This window comes from Schistocerca piceifrons, chromosome 8, assembly GCF_021461385.2.
Source record: "Schistocerca piceifrons isolate TAMUIC-IGC-003096 chromosome 8, iqSchPice1.1, whole genome shotgun sequence".
In the NCBI taxonomy this organism is placed as follows: Eukaryota; Metazoa; Arthropoda; class Insecta; order Orthoptera; family Acrididae; genus Schistocerca; species Schistocerca piceifrons.
In genome coordinates, this window is record NC_060145.1 from 431218401 (window position 1) to 431234303 (window position 15903).

The following is a 15903-nucleotide window of genomic DNA, read 5'->3' on the forward strand; positions in this document are numbered from 1 at the left end:
CAGTGGCACGTAAAGTGCCCTCCGCCACACACCGTTGGGTGGCTTGCGGAGTATCAATGTAGATGTAGATAATTAACGACTACCATGACAATCACTTCCTTACGAGCGGCAAGCGTGATCCTTAGTCCCATTGCGGTTCAACCTCTGCCCTACTCGTCGGACAATCATATACCCAAAATCGCCACATGCGCTCCACTCAGATTTTACGAATTTGCGTGAATACCATTCAGACTATGCAATGGCACCCAGACCTTCCAGCACGTCATGGATGAAGTAACTAGAGACTTAAGAGTTTTATTCTATCTAAAATGACGATCTGCTTGGAATGTTGTCTAGTGAGATGGTTCAAATGGCTCTGAGTAGTATGGGACTTAACATCTGAGGTCACCAGTCCCCTAAAACTTAGAACTACTTAAACCTGACTAACGTAAGGACATCATACACATCCATGTCCGAGGCAGGATTTGAACCTGCGACCGTAGCAGTCGCGCGGTTCCGGATTGATGCGCCTAGAACCGCTCGGCCACCGCGGCCGGCTTGTCTAGCGAGACAGAGCACCCATCACATCTACAGTTACTATTCATCATACTACAAGAACATGGTTTTGTGACTGAGATGCAAAAATGTGTCTTCAGAGTGATGGAAGTAAAATTCTTAAGGCACTTTATCAATGCACAAGAAATTCTGCCACTTCAAGACAGAGTGGAAACTATTTCTCAGTTTCCCCAGCCCACTACAATACGAGAATCATGTCGTTTTTGGGCTTCACCAACGTCTATTGTCGTTTTGTGCGCAATCATTCATTGTTGGCAGCACCTCTCAGTTAGGTGCTAGAGGGTTTGCCTAGGCCTGGAGATAAAAGTTGCTATTGCATCGTTAGGTTATCCTCCTCCTGACGCACCTCTTTCTGGTAGGGTAGATGCATTATTAACTGCAAATGGAGCAGTGTAACAACTACATGTGCAACTTCACTGGCTACCTCTAGCTTTCTTCAGCAAGAAATTATCGAATTCGCTTACAAATTGGTGAGCATACAACCGCGAGCTCTATGCGTGATTTGCCTCAATCAAAAAATTTCGGTAGACAGAGCACAAGCCAGTTGTGTCATCACCGCTCCAGTTACGGCGTCTGTACTTATTTGCCCAATTTACTATGGTTATTCACCATGTTGACAGTCAGCAGAATGTACCAGCAAATGCACTATATTGCATTGACAGTGTTGCGAAGGAGACTGACTTCGTAGCATTTGCCAATGCCAAGGAAGGAGAGAGCGAGGTGAAGGCATGCCATCAAACATCGTTGAACTTACAGCAGTAATGCATCCGAATTTCGACATCAGACATGGCGCTATAAAGTGACGCATCAGTGCCTCTCCGCACTGCCTATGAGCTAAATACAAAATACAGATATAGATGTTCTTTGCAGTCTTACAATTACGATAGCCCATATTAATTAACTGCTACGTTGTGTAGCCTTTTCATGTAACAGTACTATCCAGTGTCCTTAATAAAATCTCCATTTATGTGGGGCGTAGTATGAAATGTAATTTGTAACTGTCATAAGGTTTGTGTCGCTAGTAAACCTCAGTAATTTTAGCATATTATTTCTTTGTGAAGATACAATTAATTTTAAGAGCAATTCTGTTTTAGATTTTTCCTGTAGTGAAATTTATATTCGCAATGACTGGTGCAATAGAAATGACATTTTTAAAATTTACTGCCCCCCCATGGGTATTGGTATTGTCGCTCAGCAACTATCGGTCAGATTCTTACTTTATTTATGTACGGTGACGAAAAATGTAGAATTACGTTTGAGTACTGATGCTTCTTTTAACTAATCATGTGTGACAATAAAAAAATCATTTTAATAATTTTAATAACTTTTAGTCCTCTGTACCAACCTGACAGTATTTTTTCAGTTATAGTAGAAATATATGGAACATTATAAAACAAAGATATAATAGTTTGTAATAAATTTTCTATCGATTGTAGTTTTTCTTCTTCTCCTTCTTGTGATTATTGAAAAATACTACATTTTTATTTTCTTTCTTGATTGCGGGATCACAGAGAAAATAAAACACTTGTTTAATTTTTTTCAAAATTTTATAATAAAATAATTAATCTGAACCTGATAAGTTTGGGCTGCTAACAAAGAGAAAGTAAAATAAATCGCCTATGTAGGGCAATTTGAAGGAAACTGTGCTAAAGATTTCTGTTTGTATCGATAGCAAGAACAAGGCTGAACTTAAACTACAAAAGTCCTGAAGAATTTATCATTCTTCAGGACTTTCTATGGGTGTATTAAGATATATTGACAGAACTCGTAACTGAGTGAAGTATCTTCTTCATTATGTCAAAAGACTGTAAGTAGTTATCAACCAATTGAAATTTGCTTATATATACAGTTCCATCATGATCACTTGCAACCTGTAACTTCGAAGTTTTTCTTTATAAAATGGAGTGACCAAAAACATATGCTAATAATAGAAAAATGAAAACAAATTTTCCTTTGATGTATTATTTATTATGGTACATGATTTTCTGCGGCTGTTCAAGCTGGTAGCTTTTACAAAATGTCTGATAGGATAATGTGTACACTAATGAGTGAGTTAGAATGCACATCCATTAATATTTAAACCTGGGAATTAAGGTTCTAACATTCCTTTGAAGTAATTATGGATCAATGGACATATATTGGCTTCCAATGGACTTCCTGTTATCTGCAAAAACCTTCGAATGTTGTGTAGGGCTACAGTACATCAGCTTGGTATCTTAGCTCTGTTGTTCTATCCATTCTATGTGTATTTAACCTATTGCAAAATAAAGTTTTACTGGTAAAAACATTCAGTATTCAATGCACCAGTAAATATTGGGCTAATTTGTCACTAAGACAAAAGGAGCACCACGTTTGGTGAGCAGATGTAGATAGCAGCTGCCCACCTAAACGACGACATGTATATGTAATAACACTCACTTTGTGAGATATCATGTGCTCACTAGCAATACATGTGAACCAGGTACGACGTCAGATGTATCTGCCACAATCAGTCGGTACTGTGTAACTGGTAAGATGAGAGAATGAGTTAGCAAAGCGACAATCTAATTTTAGTTAACCGTGCACGTACTTAAAATTTCTTGTCACATCGTTCAGTTTGGTAAGTGCAAATGGTAAAAGCGAAGAGCCTGTCTGTAAAATATTGAGAGTTGTTACCCTGCTAATGAGAATATCGTGGATGATGAGCCTCATTTATGAGCAAAGTTCGCTGACAATGTGTGACGGATTGTAGAGAGAGGAGCGGGACTGCACGCTGCCCATGTCTACTGCTGTGCTTAGGAGCAGCTTGGCAGGAGAGCGATGCAGTGCGAGCCGGCGGCGTAGGTTGGTAGGGGCTGCCTCTATTTTGGAAGGAACACCTCGTCCAGTGGTACCTTCCCAAACACGTTGGCCGCTAAGGACTTGAAGATGAGCCCGAAGGACTCCTCGAAGGTCGGACGCAGGGCTCCCCAAAACTCACTCCAGTTTTCGTTAAGCAGGCGGTTGAAATTTGGACCTGTTGGGACATCAGAGTTCAATATTAGTTACGGAAAGGAGCGCTTATACTGCTGTAGGTGGGAGAGTTCACTTTTAATTGAAGGGGTAACAATGGGGGCATTCAAATTCAAGATGAAAGGTACAGAAATACCACACGTCAAAAAATATAGACTTGCTAACGGGAGAAATAAAGAAGGAAAAGAAAAATTAGAGTTGAACATCCTGTGGTACATAGTTCGGTCAGAAATAAATAAGGAAAAGCAAAATTTTAGTTTAACATTCTGTGGTACATAGTTCGGTCTTTTGTTTTCGCACTTCTAGGGTTTTACTGTTATTATCTAATTGCTTGTATTCCCACTTTTTTCAATTTGGTCCAGTGCCAGTAGGTGCACATGGGAGTATGTGTTTCTGGCACAACTTTCCTTGTTCTTCTTCCAGCTGAAGTTCATTGGCTGTCACGGGGAGTTCTATTGCCAGATTGTGTATCATAGATCTTGGTGGAATGATACATTTGTGTCTGGATTTCGACGTTGTTCAGGGGCAGTGGTCAGGAGTGGTGTCATGTCGAATCTGGTTTTTGATAGATGCGTTCAGGAATTTGTTCACAGTCTGGCTGAACTTGTTTGAAGTGGGATCACCTACACGACCTCATAAGATTGTGGTGTGTGTGTGTGTGTGTGTGTGTGTGTGTGTGTGTGTGTGTGTGTGTGTGTGTGTGTGTGTTCGAGGGAGGGAGGGAGGGTGGGGACGGGGGCTTTTGTGCTGTAAGCTACGAAGGAAGTAGCGTTCAGTCGTGAACTGCAGTTCCACCTCAGTGTGGCCATCCTGCTAGGAAAGCCGCAGGATGCTCTAGCAGGAATCTGATGAAGATATCTAGGAGATTATTGCTGTCATGGCAATGCAATTTCGGACTATTTGTCTACCGCTACAGTCAAATAGCACGCAGGAAAAATGAACATCTAAACATTTCCGGGCATACTTTGATATTTCTTCTTTTATCACGTAGATCGTTTCTCCGTATGGAGGTGAGAGTCAAAAAAATATTTTGGCATTCGCAGGAGAAAGTTGGAGATTGTAATGTCTCGAAAAGATCCCACCGCAACGACAAATGACTTTTTTTTTTAATGATTGCCACCCCAACTCGCTTGCGACATCTGTGACACTATCTTCCCTGTTTCGTGGTATTACAGAACGAGCTACTTGATCTTTTCCGGTGTCAGCCGTCGGTCCTGTCTCTTCCGGACCCCATGTCGCGCAGCAGTACTGAAGAGGGCGTAGAATGTAGGGTAGACTGTCTCTTTAGTAGATTTGTTGTACCTTCTAAAAGTGTTGTGTTAATAGAACGTAATCTTTGGTTCTCTTCCACGCAGTACTTCCTATGCCATGTTTTCAGTTTAAGTTATTTATAATTACAATCCCTAGGTATTTAACTGAACTGCTAAATTTTAAACTTGTATGATTTGTCGTATAACCGAAATTTAACGGAATTTCTTTACTATTCATGTGAAGGAGGTGACATTTTTTATCAACGTCAACTGCCACTTTCCACACCATACAGACAGCGTGTCGTGATCATTTCGTTTTGATCTTCTGGTGACTTCACTGTGTGGTAAACGACAGAATCATCTGCAAGCAATGTAAGAAGGCCGCTCACGTTATCTTCTAAATCAATGGTATAGGTTAGGTAGCACCACAGGACCTATAACACTTCCTAGGGTAACCACAGGTATAACTTCGATTTCATTTACTGACAGGAGTTCACGAATCCAGTCGCACGAGTAAGATGGTATTCCACAGCCGCGCAATCCGATCATGACCCCCTCCGATTCTAGTTTCACAGCGTTACAGAAAAGCCTATGTGCATTCTGAAAGCTAAGGGACAGCGCAAGTGACCACTTTAAGCTTTCAATTGGCCCTCGAGGACTGAAAAATCGAGACGATGGGTGAAATATCCCCACAGCGACGCGCTGTCTGCTCTTGAGCCGCTATCAGTCAGTCGCCCTTACACGTCAGAACATTTGGTTTCACTTAACAACCTTCAACCTGGTGTCCTGTGTCGTAAAATTCTGCGCTGTCTCTTCCTCTGGGATGCAGCAGTGTCACAACACGATGGCAGGGTATCTACTAAAACCTGAAGAAACCATTTCAGGCTGTCGTAGGAACTTGTCGTCTCAAACGGTTCGTGGTTAGTTACAGATGTAAGCAATTGTGGGAGTTCTCGAAATTTCAGAAAAAATCATGTCTGAAAGACTGCAGCTGCAGAGAAATTTGTAGTCACCTCCACACAAGCAGTGAACGCAACTGCCTGATGCTGTCGTATGCTACTTCCCGCACCCGAGCAGGCAGAAAGAACAAATCCACTGCTACAGAACAGTCCCTTCCAAAGCAAAGCATAGAGAAAAGAATAGGAAACTCAGGAAACTGCTGTAGGCCGTCTAACTGTGTGTAGTCAGCATCCACAACAGGCGAAGAGAAAAGTCTCATTGATAAAATGATTCGTACACTCCAGCAGAACATTGGTGAGTCAGGAGTTATATGGAGGAACTGTATCTTTTAGCACAGGTTAAGCCATGTCAACAACAGACACATATTACGACTTTTTACAGCACTCTGCTCGACAGATAATGGCATCCACAGAAGAGACAGTCTCAGTGGAGGGTGGGAGGGGATGAGAAGGGGAAAAATGTTGCCTTCATTGTTAATCAGTTGTACAATGCCTTCCCTGTTACCCACAGAACTGGTTGACACAACAGTGTACGTGCATCATTTCGCCGTGGAGGATGGAGCTGGACTTTTCGTGTCTGCCTGTTTGTCTGTCTGTTTTGTTTTGCCTCTATACTAATATCGCTGAGTACTGATCAATCGTCAAAAACTTCTACATCGTGGAGAACTATGGTTTGCAGTATATATTTAAATTCTGTATGCAGTAGATAGTTAAATTCTAAAAGAAGCCGTTAGTGGTAGGTCGAAACGAATCTAAACGTGTTTGTACTTTATGCTCACATTCACGTGACATATTTCGAGATATTGCGAGATAACTACGAATGTGTTATTAAGGGCTGCCATAGACTTCACTATGAAACAGCGTCTTGCACACTTTCTTGAAATGTAAACTTTTCGAACAAGACCCTCTCTAATTGATCTCAAAATTCGCACGTAGCCTACCTTAACAAGAAATACAATACAGCTTCAACATGTTACATGTCACATTTTACTGTACACTCGTTTCTGTTAAAAGAGATGTTCGAATTTATTGCAATACTGTACTGAAGTCTTCAGAGAGATACGAACTTTGTCAAGCATATCCCGGATCATCACGTAAATGTCAACAAGACAGTACAATCTGCTGCTCCAGCTCTTTGACCTGACCACCAAGACTGCTGTACACTCCGCCTTCAGATAACATTAGGCAGAACATATACAGAGAATTCCGGTAGCTTGATCTTAGAGACCAAGATACAGGCTCTGTCCTGACCTATCCATCTTGGGTCGTACTGGCGAGTTAAGTGTCATCTTACAACACCAGCGAAATGTGCCCATGCCCCATCATGCACGTACCACATTGCCATGGGTGATATATCAGGTAGATTGTATGTGAGCTTCATCGATGTGATAATACATCAGATACATTTGTACTATTCTTTAAACTGCAGTCAGCGGTGGTCCATAGTAGCACCTTCGCATTTATCCCCCATTATATGTTTACTGGAACTGTTGTGTTTCTATTGTTGTAAGCACTTGCGCTGTGACACTTTCAGCCCCAGATGCACTGTTGCCAGAATTCAGCTATTCCCCAATATGACATCATGCTGTGTTGCCAATTATTCCATTTCCCTTAACAAATACTAATTTTCCAATGTATAAAATGAAAGATGGTGCAAAATTTTAAAAAATCCAAAATTTTCCCGACTCCTGTAACATCGCTGTCCTAAGAATAAAGTAGCGTAAATTCAAAAATCCAAGATGGGGCATTGCCCTGTTGGTGTGAAATTAAAAAATCAAAACTGGTGGGGTTTGGGATGGTTTACTAACCTGCATGGTTGTCAGATTTTCCCAGCCCTACAGTGTCAGAATGCGAGATCGCAGACCCCTGGATACTGGCCCAGCCTGCACGGTTGCAGTGTCACTTTTGTCCAAGTGTGAAGAATGTGATTTCCCCCCAGTCCTATGGTGTCAATATCCAAGACGCCACTCCTGGGGATATAAGCCCAGCCTGCATAGTCGTCATAGGTCCTAAATATAGAATGACAGTAAATGGAAAATTCGCTGTGTTCCCCTGACATAACATTTCACTTATCTAATTTTACAATCAGTTGAGCCCCCATATTTGGTCAATTGCCCCATATCTCATAGTTTAAACAGATTTCCCCACCTTATTAACCTCAAACAAATACTACACCAGAGTGCACCACACCACACAGGATCTTGCGACACTCCAAGTGGAAGGTGACTCAACTGTGCCACTGCTGCCATTGGAGGATTTGACCACAAGCATTGAATCCCAATCACAAGGGGCACACTATCAGTGTTGAGACTTATCGACCACCGCCACAGCCACCAGCCACTTCTTCTCACTGAAGAGACCCACACAGAAATATCATACACATGCTCTTCCAAATATGAAGTGCAGCACAATAGTTCTTGTTATTTGTGATGGCGCTGCAGTCACAGCCCATGTTGCATAAATTAAAATGGCAGGGAAATTTAAGATACAAGAAGCACCAAAAATGGTGGAACAATAGCCCACACATACATTCTCCAGGGAAATGCAAAACTCACAGAAGTACACTCTTCCTCTAGGAGATCATATGAAAAGGTTCAGAAACTGATAAAAAGGTATTATGTTTTTTAAAATATTCACCATAAAAGTTAATATGTGGGATGGTTGACAGCTATCATTAACCTGCCTTGGTCATACCCAGCCACCCTAGTTCTATCATAAACACATTGTTTTTTTTATCCATGTAGCCCGAATAAAGCACACCTGAGAACCAGGCATCCTTATTCCAAATGGTAAGTGGCATTCTAACCCTAAAAGGAACCAAACGTATATGACGAAGAAAAAACTATATTCCACTGCCTAGCAATGATAAAAAAAACCATCCTACAGCCCCTACATCCTTATTTTAAAGGAAAAACATCCGAGCAGTACATCAATAGTCTGCAGGACACTTGCCTTAAAGTGCTGTGTAGACGACATTTTCCTCACAACATAGACAGACCTACGAGACAGGAAACATGTAGTATAACCCCACAGAAGAATGTTCCTACTTGGCAGAATAAATTATCTGGAGATTAGGGATACAATTTATTAGCCATGCCAAGTTTTCTTCATGTTGCAAAATGCACAGTTCATTCTAAATACCATTTAAATGTCATCCTAAAAAGGATTATCTGTAAAAGTTCCATTCACAGTCAATGCTCTGCTAGGATCAAACTGCTATGTATAGCTCAAGTGTAAGTGTAATGTTAGGGAGCAGATTTGATGCGAAATTCACTGATTTCATGCCCACTATTCACAGGAAATATTTCACTAAAAGCTGCAGAAATTGTGTTTCATTTGTTAGTTATGTCTATTGAGGCAGGTAGGTTTCCATCGCATTACGTTTACGTGACAGCAGGAGTAGAAAGATTCAGTCTGGACCATCACATTTTGCCATTCCTTGTCTTTATTTCCGAAGACTTTCATACAGAAACATTAACAAGCCACTAAATTACTGCGAGGACCTTGGAATGTGTTTTAGAGAGTGTCTGAGGTTTTTGTAACCACCCCTAAAGTTTGACCACTCAGTATTCTGGGCTGTATCTAGCTTGTCAGCCACAGCGCCACATTAGACATGTTAGCCGAGGGTGCGCCAATACCTCACGGTACCTGTAATGGCTACCTGAAACTAATCCAGTCGTCGACCGCTTGACTAGTGGCTTGGTCTGCCATTTGTTTGATCCATGTAACTGCATCATGTTTATGGAGTGTACTGCTCTCTCCTGGGTCAGAAGTAGCAGAACGGACAGAGTGTTATGGTGGGCTACTGTGTTCAGCATCTCTTCACTAGACGAGCAAGCGCTCTGCAGCTGGTGATACATGAGTTTCTTCATCATGAAATTTGTTGTGCAAATATGTTACACAGTGCTGCTGTCATGAAATGTAGTTCTTCTTTCATCGTATGTATTTACATTGTTTTCGAGGGTTACCGTTTGACTTATCGTTTGGAATAAGGATGCTTGGTTGTCAAATGCGGTTTATTCATGGTGGTCGTAAATAAAGTCATTGTGTTCATGACAAAACTGCAGTGCCTGGATATGACCAAAGCAAGTTAATGGTAGCTGTCATCACCTCACACTTAACTATTGTGGTAAATCTTATAAAAAACATAGTTGTTTACTTTCAGTTTTGAGCCATTACATATGTTCTCGAATGGAAAGGACATGCTTCTGTGATTTTTAATTTCTCTGCTGAATGTATGTGGGGACTATTGTCCATCTTAAACTGATGAGAATTTTTAATTTACCCCCATTTTTCGATGTGGGTTAAAGTATAAGTGTGCTTCTTGCATTTTCATATTTCTGTGCCATTTTGAGTTAGGCCACATAGGGTGTGGCTGCAGTGCATTCACAAATAACATACTGGTGGCGGGAATCGGAGCTACCATTCTGCACTTGGCATTATGCAGCCTAATTGGCAGAATTTGTCCAGCATCCCTGTGCACTTGTCTCCAATGCAAAGAAGAGTCTAGTGGCTGTGGCAGCAGCTGAGTGGGTTCAACAATCTGATCTCACTTTACACCAGTAAGTCAGTCCTCATGGCCCGACTCCCTGGTGGCAGCAGTGGCGCTGGTCACTCAGCTTGAACTTAATGTGATATAAGACTTAGAGGGTGCATGGAGCACGCACTGGTGCAGTATTTGTTTAAGGTCACTGTGTTTTGGGGAATTTGTTTAAGCTGTGTCATCAAAGGGACAGATGGAATTGTTTAACCCTGTAGACTGTTCTACTTTTAAACATAAGGCAAGTGCACTGTGAAATAAGGGAAAAACCAATGATTTTTGAACTTGCCACCAGTTTGTACAAGGACAGGATATTCTGTTTGGAACACACTACCTAATCTGACAACCATGTAGCATGTGCCCAAATCACCAGGACTGTCATCTTGGATTCTGGCATCATAAATTTGGGGGAAAATCCCAGTGGTCATCTTGGATTTAAGTGACCTGGCAACCACGTATGTTGTGTCAGTTCCACATGGCCCACTCTCTTTGACGTTGTAACACTGGGAAAATCTGACGGCCATGCAGGTTGGGGCAGGACCCCAAAGTTCACCATCTAAGCATGCAGGGTCAGCCACTACACAAAAGTCCGTCATTTTGGATTTTTAAATTTCACACCAGCTGGACAATACCCCATCTTGGGGTTTTTAATTTCCCGCCATTTTAAACTTACGATAACCGTCGTATTTACACAGTGATAACATAGGACTGGAACAAAATCTTGGACTTCTTTCAATTTTCCAGCCAGTTCTTAAATTTCCTGCCATTTTATAAATAGGACAATTGGCCTATGTCAGAGGGGAGATGGGAGAGGTAGGGAGAAATCTTTGCTCGATGCCATAGGGGTGAAAGAAAGTCTAGCATCAATGCAGCACGGGCTGAAAATGTCACAGCACCACTACTGTCTTATACATTAACCATTAATTCTGGTATCCCTGTGTTAACGCATGTTATGCACAGGGGAAGGCATGAGCCTATGCAGCAGACATCTTGCAGCGTTGACAGTGCGACTTACCGAGTGTTTGGTCACCATTGAAGAGGTTCTCGAAGTTCACTTCAAAACGCTCAAGTCTTGGGATGTTGACGAGAAGTTGCTTCAGGTCCCAGTATTCCTGGTTTTCTTTCATTTGGCGTTCAGATATGAGTTTTAATTCTGCTGCCAAGTTGGCTGTAATAAAATTTAATAAAGTTATTAATACTGATGTGTGGCACACCCTAGGTACAGAGTGGCACTTCTATCAAGTTCAAGGTATGAGTTGGCCCTTGGGGTGTGCTGTCACTGAGCAGTTCTTAGCGTAGTGCCTGCGAAAGCCAGCACCTGGGTTTGAGATCCTGTCCAGCACACTGTTTTAACTCGCTATTCACAAACCAGCCAACTCCTTTGAAGGGTTAAGCTTTCTCTTCTCACGTTTTGCAGTTGTATGCAGGCGTAAGGATGTTCCCTCTGCGCCTCTTATTAACTGAAATGTTTATGAATAATTTTGAACAAACGTTTTTAGATAATAAGTTCTAAGATAGACTACTGGACCAGGTATGTGGAGGATGTAATACGTTTGTGAACAGTTAGTATCAGTTAAACGAATTTTTCCAACATCTAAATTCACATCACAACAAAATTAAGTTTACATTTTATCTGGGAGGAGACTCAATCTTTTTCTTAGACCTTATCATTGACATTAGCAAACAAAAACATTTTTTAAGATATATAGGAAAGTAACTTCTACAGGCATAGTACTAACTGCCAGTTCCCATCATCCTGCAACACAGAAACATGCAAGCTTCCACACTGTGGCACATCACCTGTGGTCTACACCACAAATCGAATCAGATTTTGAAAGTGGATTAAAAATTATTTTAAAAGTTACACATAGTAATACACTGGAAAAAAAATCACAACATAAAGAAGGACTTGTACGACGAAACAGAAGTTGGCTGGCATGTTTCTAAATCCGAAAGATGATGTCTTTTCACATTTGGCGTCAGTCACATAAGAGCGACGCTAATAGTTCCACTATGAGGATGCAAATGAAGTTTGCTTTAAATACACACTGTAACGGTCGTGAGCATTAGTTGCCTTTGAGATTGGACGTGGTGAGCTGATGTTAGTGAAGAATGCCTTTAAAGCGACAGAAACGCCATTAGCAATACCTCACTGAGTTTGAACGAGCTTTTGGAGAAGCTGGATGTTCCTTCAGCGATATTGCAGAGAGGGTTGGCAAGAATATAGCCACTGTACACGACTGCTGGCAGCGGCGGTCACGGGAACGTACGGTCACCATTATTCATTCTATGTTTGATTTATGCTTCGGTTTCCGTGGACCTTCCTAAACAGAACTGTATTTCGTACACGGGTCTACCACTTGGACTCACATCATTTGGCGCCGACAATAAGCGCCATAACTAAAGGAAAGAGTCGCGTGGTGTTTCCGGTTTAGAGATCGGGGTTTGTTGTTAAGTTACATAATCGGAAAACATTTTCCTCCCCCACACACAATCATTGCTGTCCTTGAGTTGTATGAGAGTTGTGCCTTAAGTGAGTTTGTTAAATTTAGGTGACTACAATGGATGTGCGTGTTGTGTGGGGGTCATGTTTGCACTGATGCGCTCACTCCACGAGGAACAGCGGGGAGCTTTGAAATTTGGTTCACGACATTTGTGCAAATTCTGGTGATCAAATAACGTCTCCTCCCCTTGCTGGCCACATACTAATGATGAAACAACAAAAGGGGACGGGAGTTTTGTAACATTGTTCTCACGGGTGTCTCTTTGGATACTGTTCTACTGTTTTCTCTATTAATGTACATAGTGAGTTGTTTGTTATGGAGATTTGATGATTTAAAAGGTTTTCCTTTTCTGCTTTCGTTCAGTGTGTATGAGTGGGTCGTCTAGCGTGCTCTTCCAAGAAAATTACCTCCAGTTTCTTTGGTTTCCCTGGAAACGCGGTGACCTCTGTTGTACAGGATCGAAGAACAGCAATGACGAATGATAAACAACAATTTGTCACGTGTTTCCGACTTGAGTCTGTCAAAAGTTCGGAAGATTTCGCCTCCATATTCATGAAACTGTGCAACGCCTAGAATTCAATACTGTTTGCTGATATTGTGGTCCTGTACCTAAGAACCATTATATCTTAATCAAAAAGTTTCAATTAAAGTGAGAGAAGAAAGTACAAACTGGATTGTAGTCACCTAAATTTAACAAACTCACTTAAGGCACAACTCTCATACAACTCAAGGACAGCAATGATTGTGTGGGGGGGAAGAAAATGTTTTCCGATTATGTAACTTAACAACAAACCCCGATCTCTAAACCGGAAACACCACGCGACTCTTTCCTTTAGTTATGGCGCTTATTGTCGGCGCCAAATGATGTGAGTCCAAGTGGTAGACACGTGTACGAAATACAGTTCTGTTTAGGAAGGTCCACGGAAAAGGAGTAAGACAAGGATGCTGTCTATCACCTATTTTTTTCAACCTCTACTTGGAAAATATAATTGACCAATTCTCATTAGATGACAAAGGAGTGGAAATTGGAGGAAGAACAGTAGAGGTTTGTTGATGGCATGGTCCTTCTAGCCACAGGGGGAAAAGATTTACAGGATTTGGTGGACACCATAGAAACTAACTGAAAAAAATATGGAATGAAACTTAATACAAATAAAACAAAAGTATTGTCACTAGGAGGAAATAAGGAAATAAAAATTATGCTGAGTGGATAAATACCAGAACAGGTGCAAAATTTTAAGTATCTTGGAAGCAGGATAGACACCGACTGGAAGTGCACCACAGAAGTTAAAACAAGGATAGCAATGGCAAAAGAGGCGTTTTATAAGAAAAGGAGAATTTTCTGCAGCGGTTTGGACATAGAACTCACGAAGAGATTCATAAAATGTCTTGTATGGAGTGTTCTTCTATATGGCGCTGGAACATGGACTATGAGGAAGAAACACAAAGGCTGGAGGCCTTTGAGATCTGGATATGGCGGAGGATGGAAAGAATAAGTTGGATGGACAGAGTAAAAAATGAAGAGGTACTGAGAAGAGTGGGAGAGAAAAGACAGTTACTAGATGTAATAAAGAGAAGAAAAAGAAATTGGATTGGGCATAAATAAAGAAAGAATGACGGACTGATAAACAGTTTTAGAAGGTTATGTAGAAGGGAAAAGGAAGCAAGGAAGGAAGAGATTCCAGATACTGGATGACATGATGGACAGTACAACATACAGCAGCCTTAAGAAGGAAGCAATGGATCGCAGAAAATGGAGAGGCAAAGGACCCGATAATATAGCAGATAATTGATGATGATGATGACCTAAGAATGTCAATTTGTCCAGATCAGGGAAAACAACCGGAAAACTCACATTATTTACCATGATGAGAATGTCACCTATCGCATACGTCGTCAAACAATTATTTGACGGAAGAAATTAAAAAATTATGTCTCGTTGCTCATACTCACTGTACCTGTGGCCTAACATCTCCTTTTAGTTCGCAAACACAACTTGTGTGCACAATATTTGCACCATCCCAAGAAGTTGTTGAACGCTTCCACAGCCATATTTTTGAGATACCAGTCTCAGACTTGAGGGAACATTTCCAGGATTGATTCTAACACAAATAAAAATGTATAAATTTAAAAGGTGAATGATTGGTAAAACATAAGAAAGACTTGTAACAAATGTTGTTTACCCTTTACTGTTTGTGTAGAACGTTAAGAGACAACCGTCGTAGTAGAAACTGAGGGTAGCGTAGAAGAAGGACTGTTTGAATGTGTAGTCGCGCTTAGTGGGTCGTGGCGGTATCTAGCGTTGCTGCCCAGTTACTTCATCACATACATGTTCCGCGAATATTGTTATGGATTTCGCAGATGCTCTCTGGTCGAACACTCCACAGTGGACACCAGTGCAGTGTGCTCTGCTATCGAAGTACAGTGTGAACAATAAAGGTTCCATTCCACTTCCCAAGATAGACCTAACACAACGTCCGTTCCTACCTCTCTCGGTACACATATTAGGAAAACAGCGACTGTCGATTCCCACATCTCTCCAACTGCTGCATATAATGGGTTGGGGAGCTGTTGGATACGACAAAAAGACAGGTTTGATAATTGGTGAAGGGAGGCACAATGCTCTCTGGTATGTGGCAAAAATGGTAAATCCTACTGTCATACCCTTCACGACCACTTTATCAAAAAGCCTATTCGAAAAGCATAATGCAGCCGCTGATCTGTCAGCCTTTGAGCATGACTGGAATGCGACGGAAAGATGTGTAATTTGATACCAGCCTCCATTCATCAACCATAATGAACTTACGCACCATCTGCTTCAGACACGGTAAGAAATTCAGAACTTGAAGTTGTAGAGTTTGCTTACTGAAGATGAACCTGCAGCGCCCGGAGCCCTCCACAGGCACCACCAGGAACTTGCCGCTCATCTCGTAGTCCGCTTCAAAGACAAGATGGGGCTCCACTCCGGAGAGTTCCAGTTTGTTGTTGGCCAGGTCCAGGCTGGAAAACATAGACAACACGCTAGTACACTCTCTGCTCTCAACAAGATGGTAACTAAATAATTAACAAGTCCGTGTAGCCTCCATGTACAGCGTTACCGCATC

The 15903-nt window shown here is 41.5% G+C and overlaps 1 protein-coding gene across 1 annotated transcript in view; it reads right to left on the minus strand.

Moving 5' to 3' along the window:
* Window positions 1–2501: 2501 nt before the first annotated feature.
* The window catches only part of LOC124711561 (protein takeout-like), a 68632-nt gene continuing 55230 nt past the window's right edge, over window positions 2502–15903 (minus strand). The window contains exons 4-6 of the mRNA XM_047241700.1: window positions 15666–15799; window positions 11311–11463; window positions 2502–3550 (exon numbers count right to left, since the gene is read on the minus strand). Coding sequence (XP_047097656.1) covers window positions 3396–3550; window positions 11311–11463; window positions 15666–15799 — 442 coding nt within the window. The 3' untranslated portion in view covers window positions 2502–3395. The remainder of the gene's footprint in view (window positions 3551–11310; window positions 11464–15665; window positions 15800–15903) is intronic.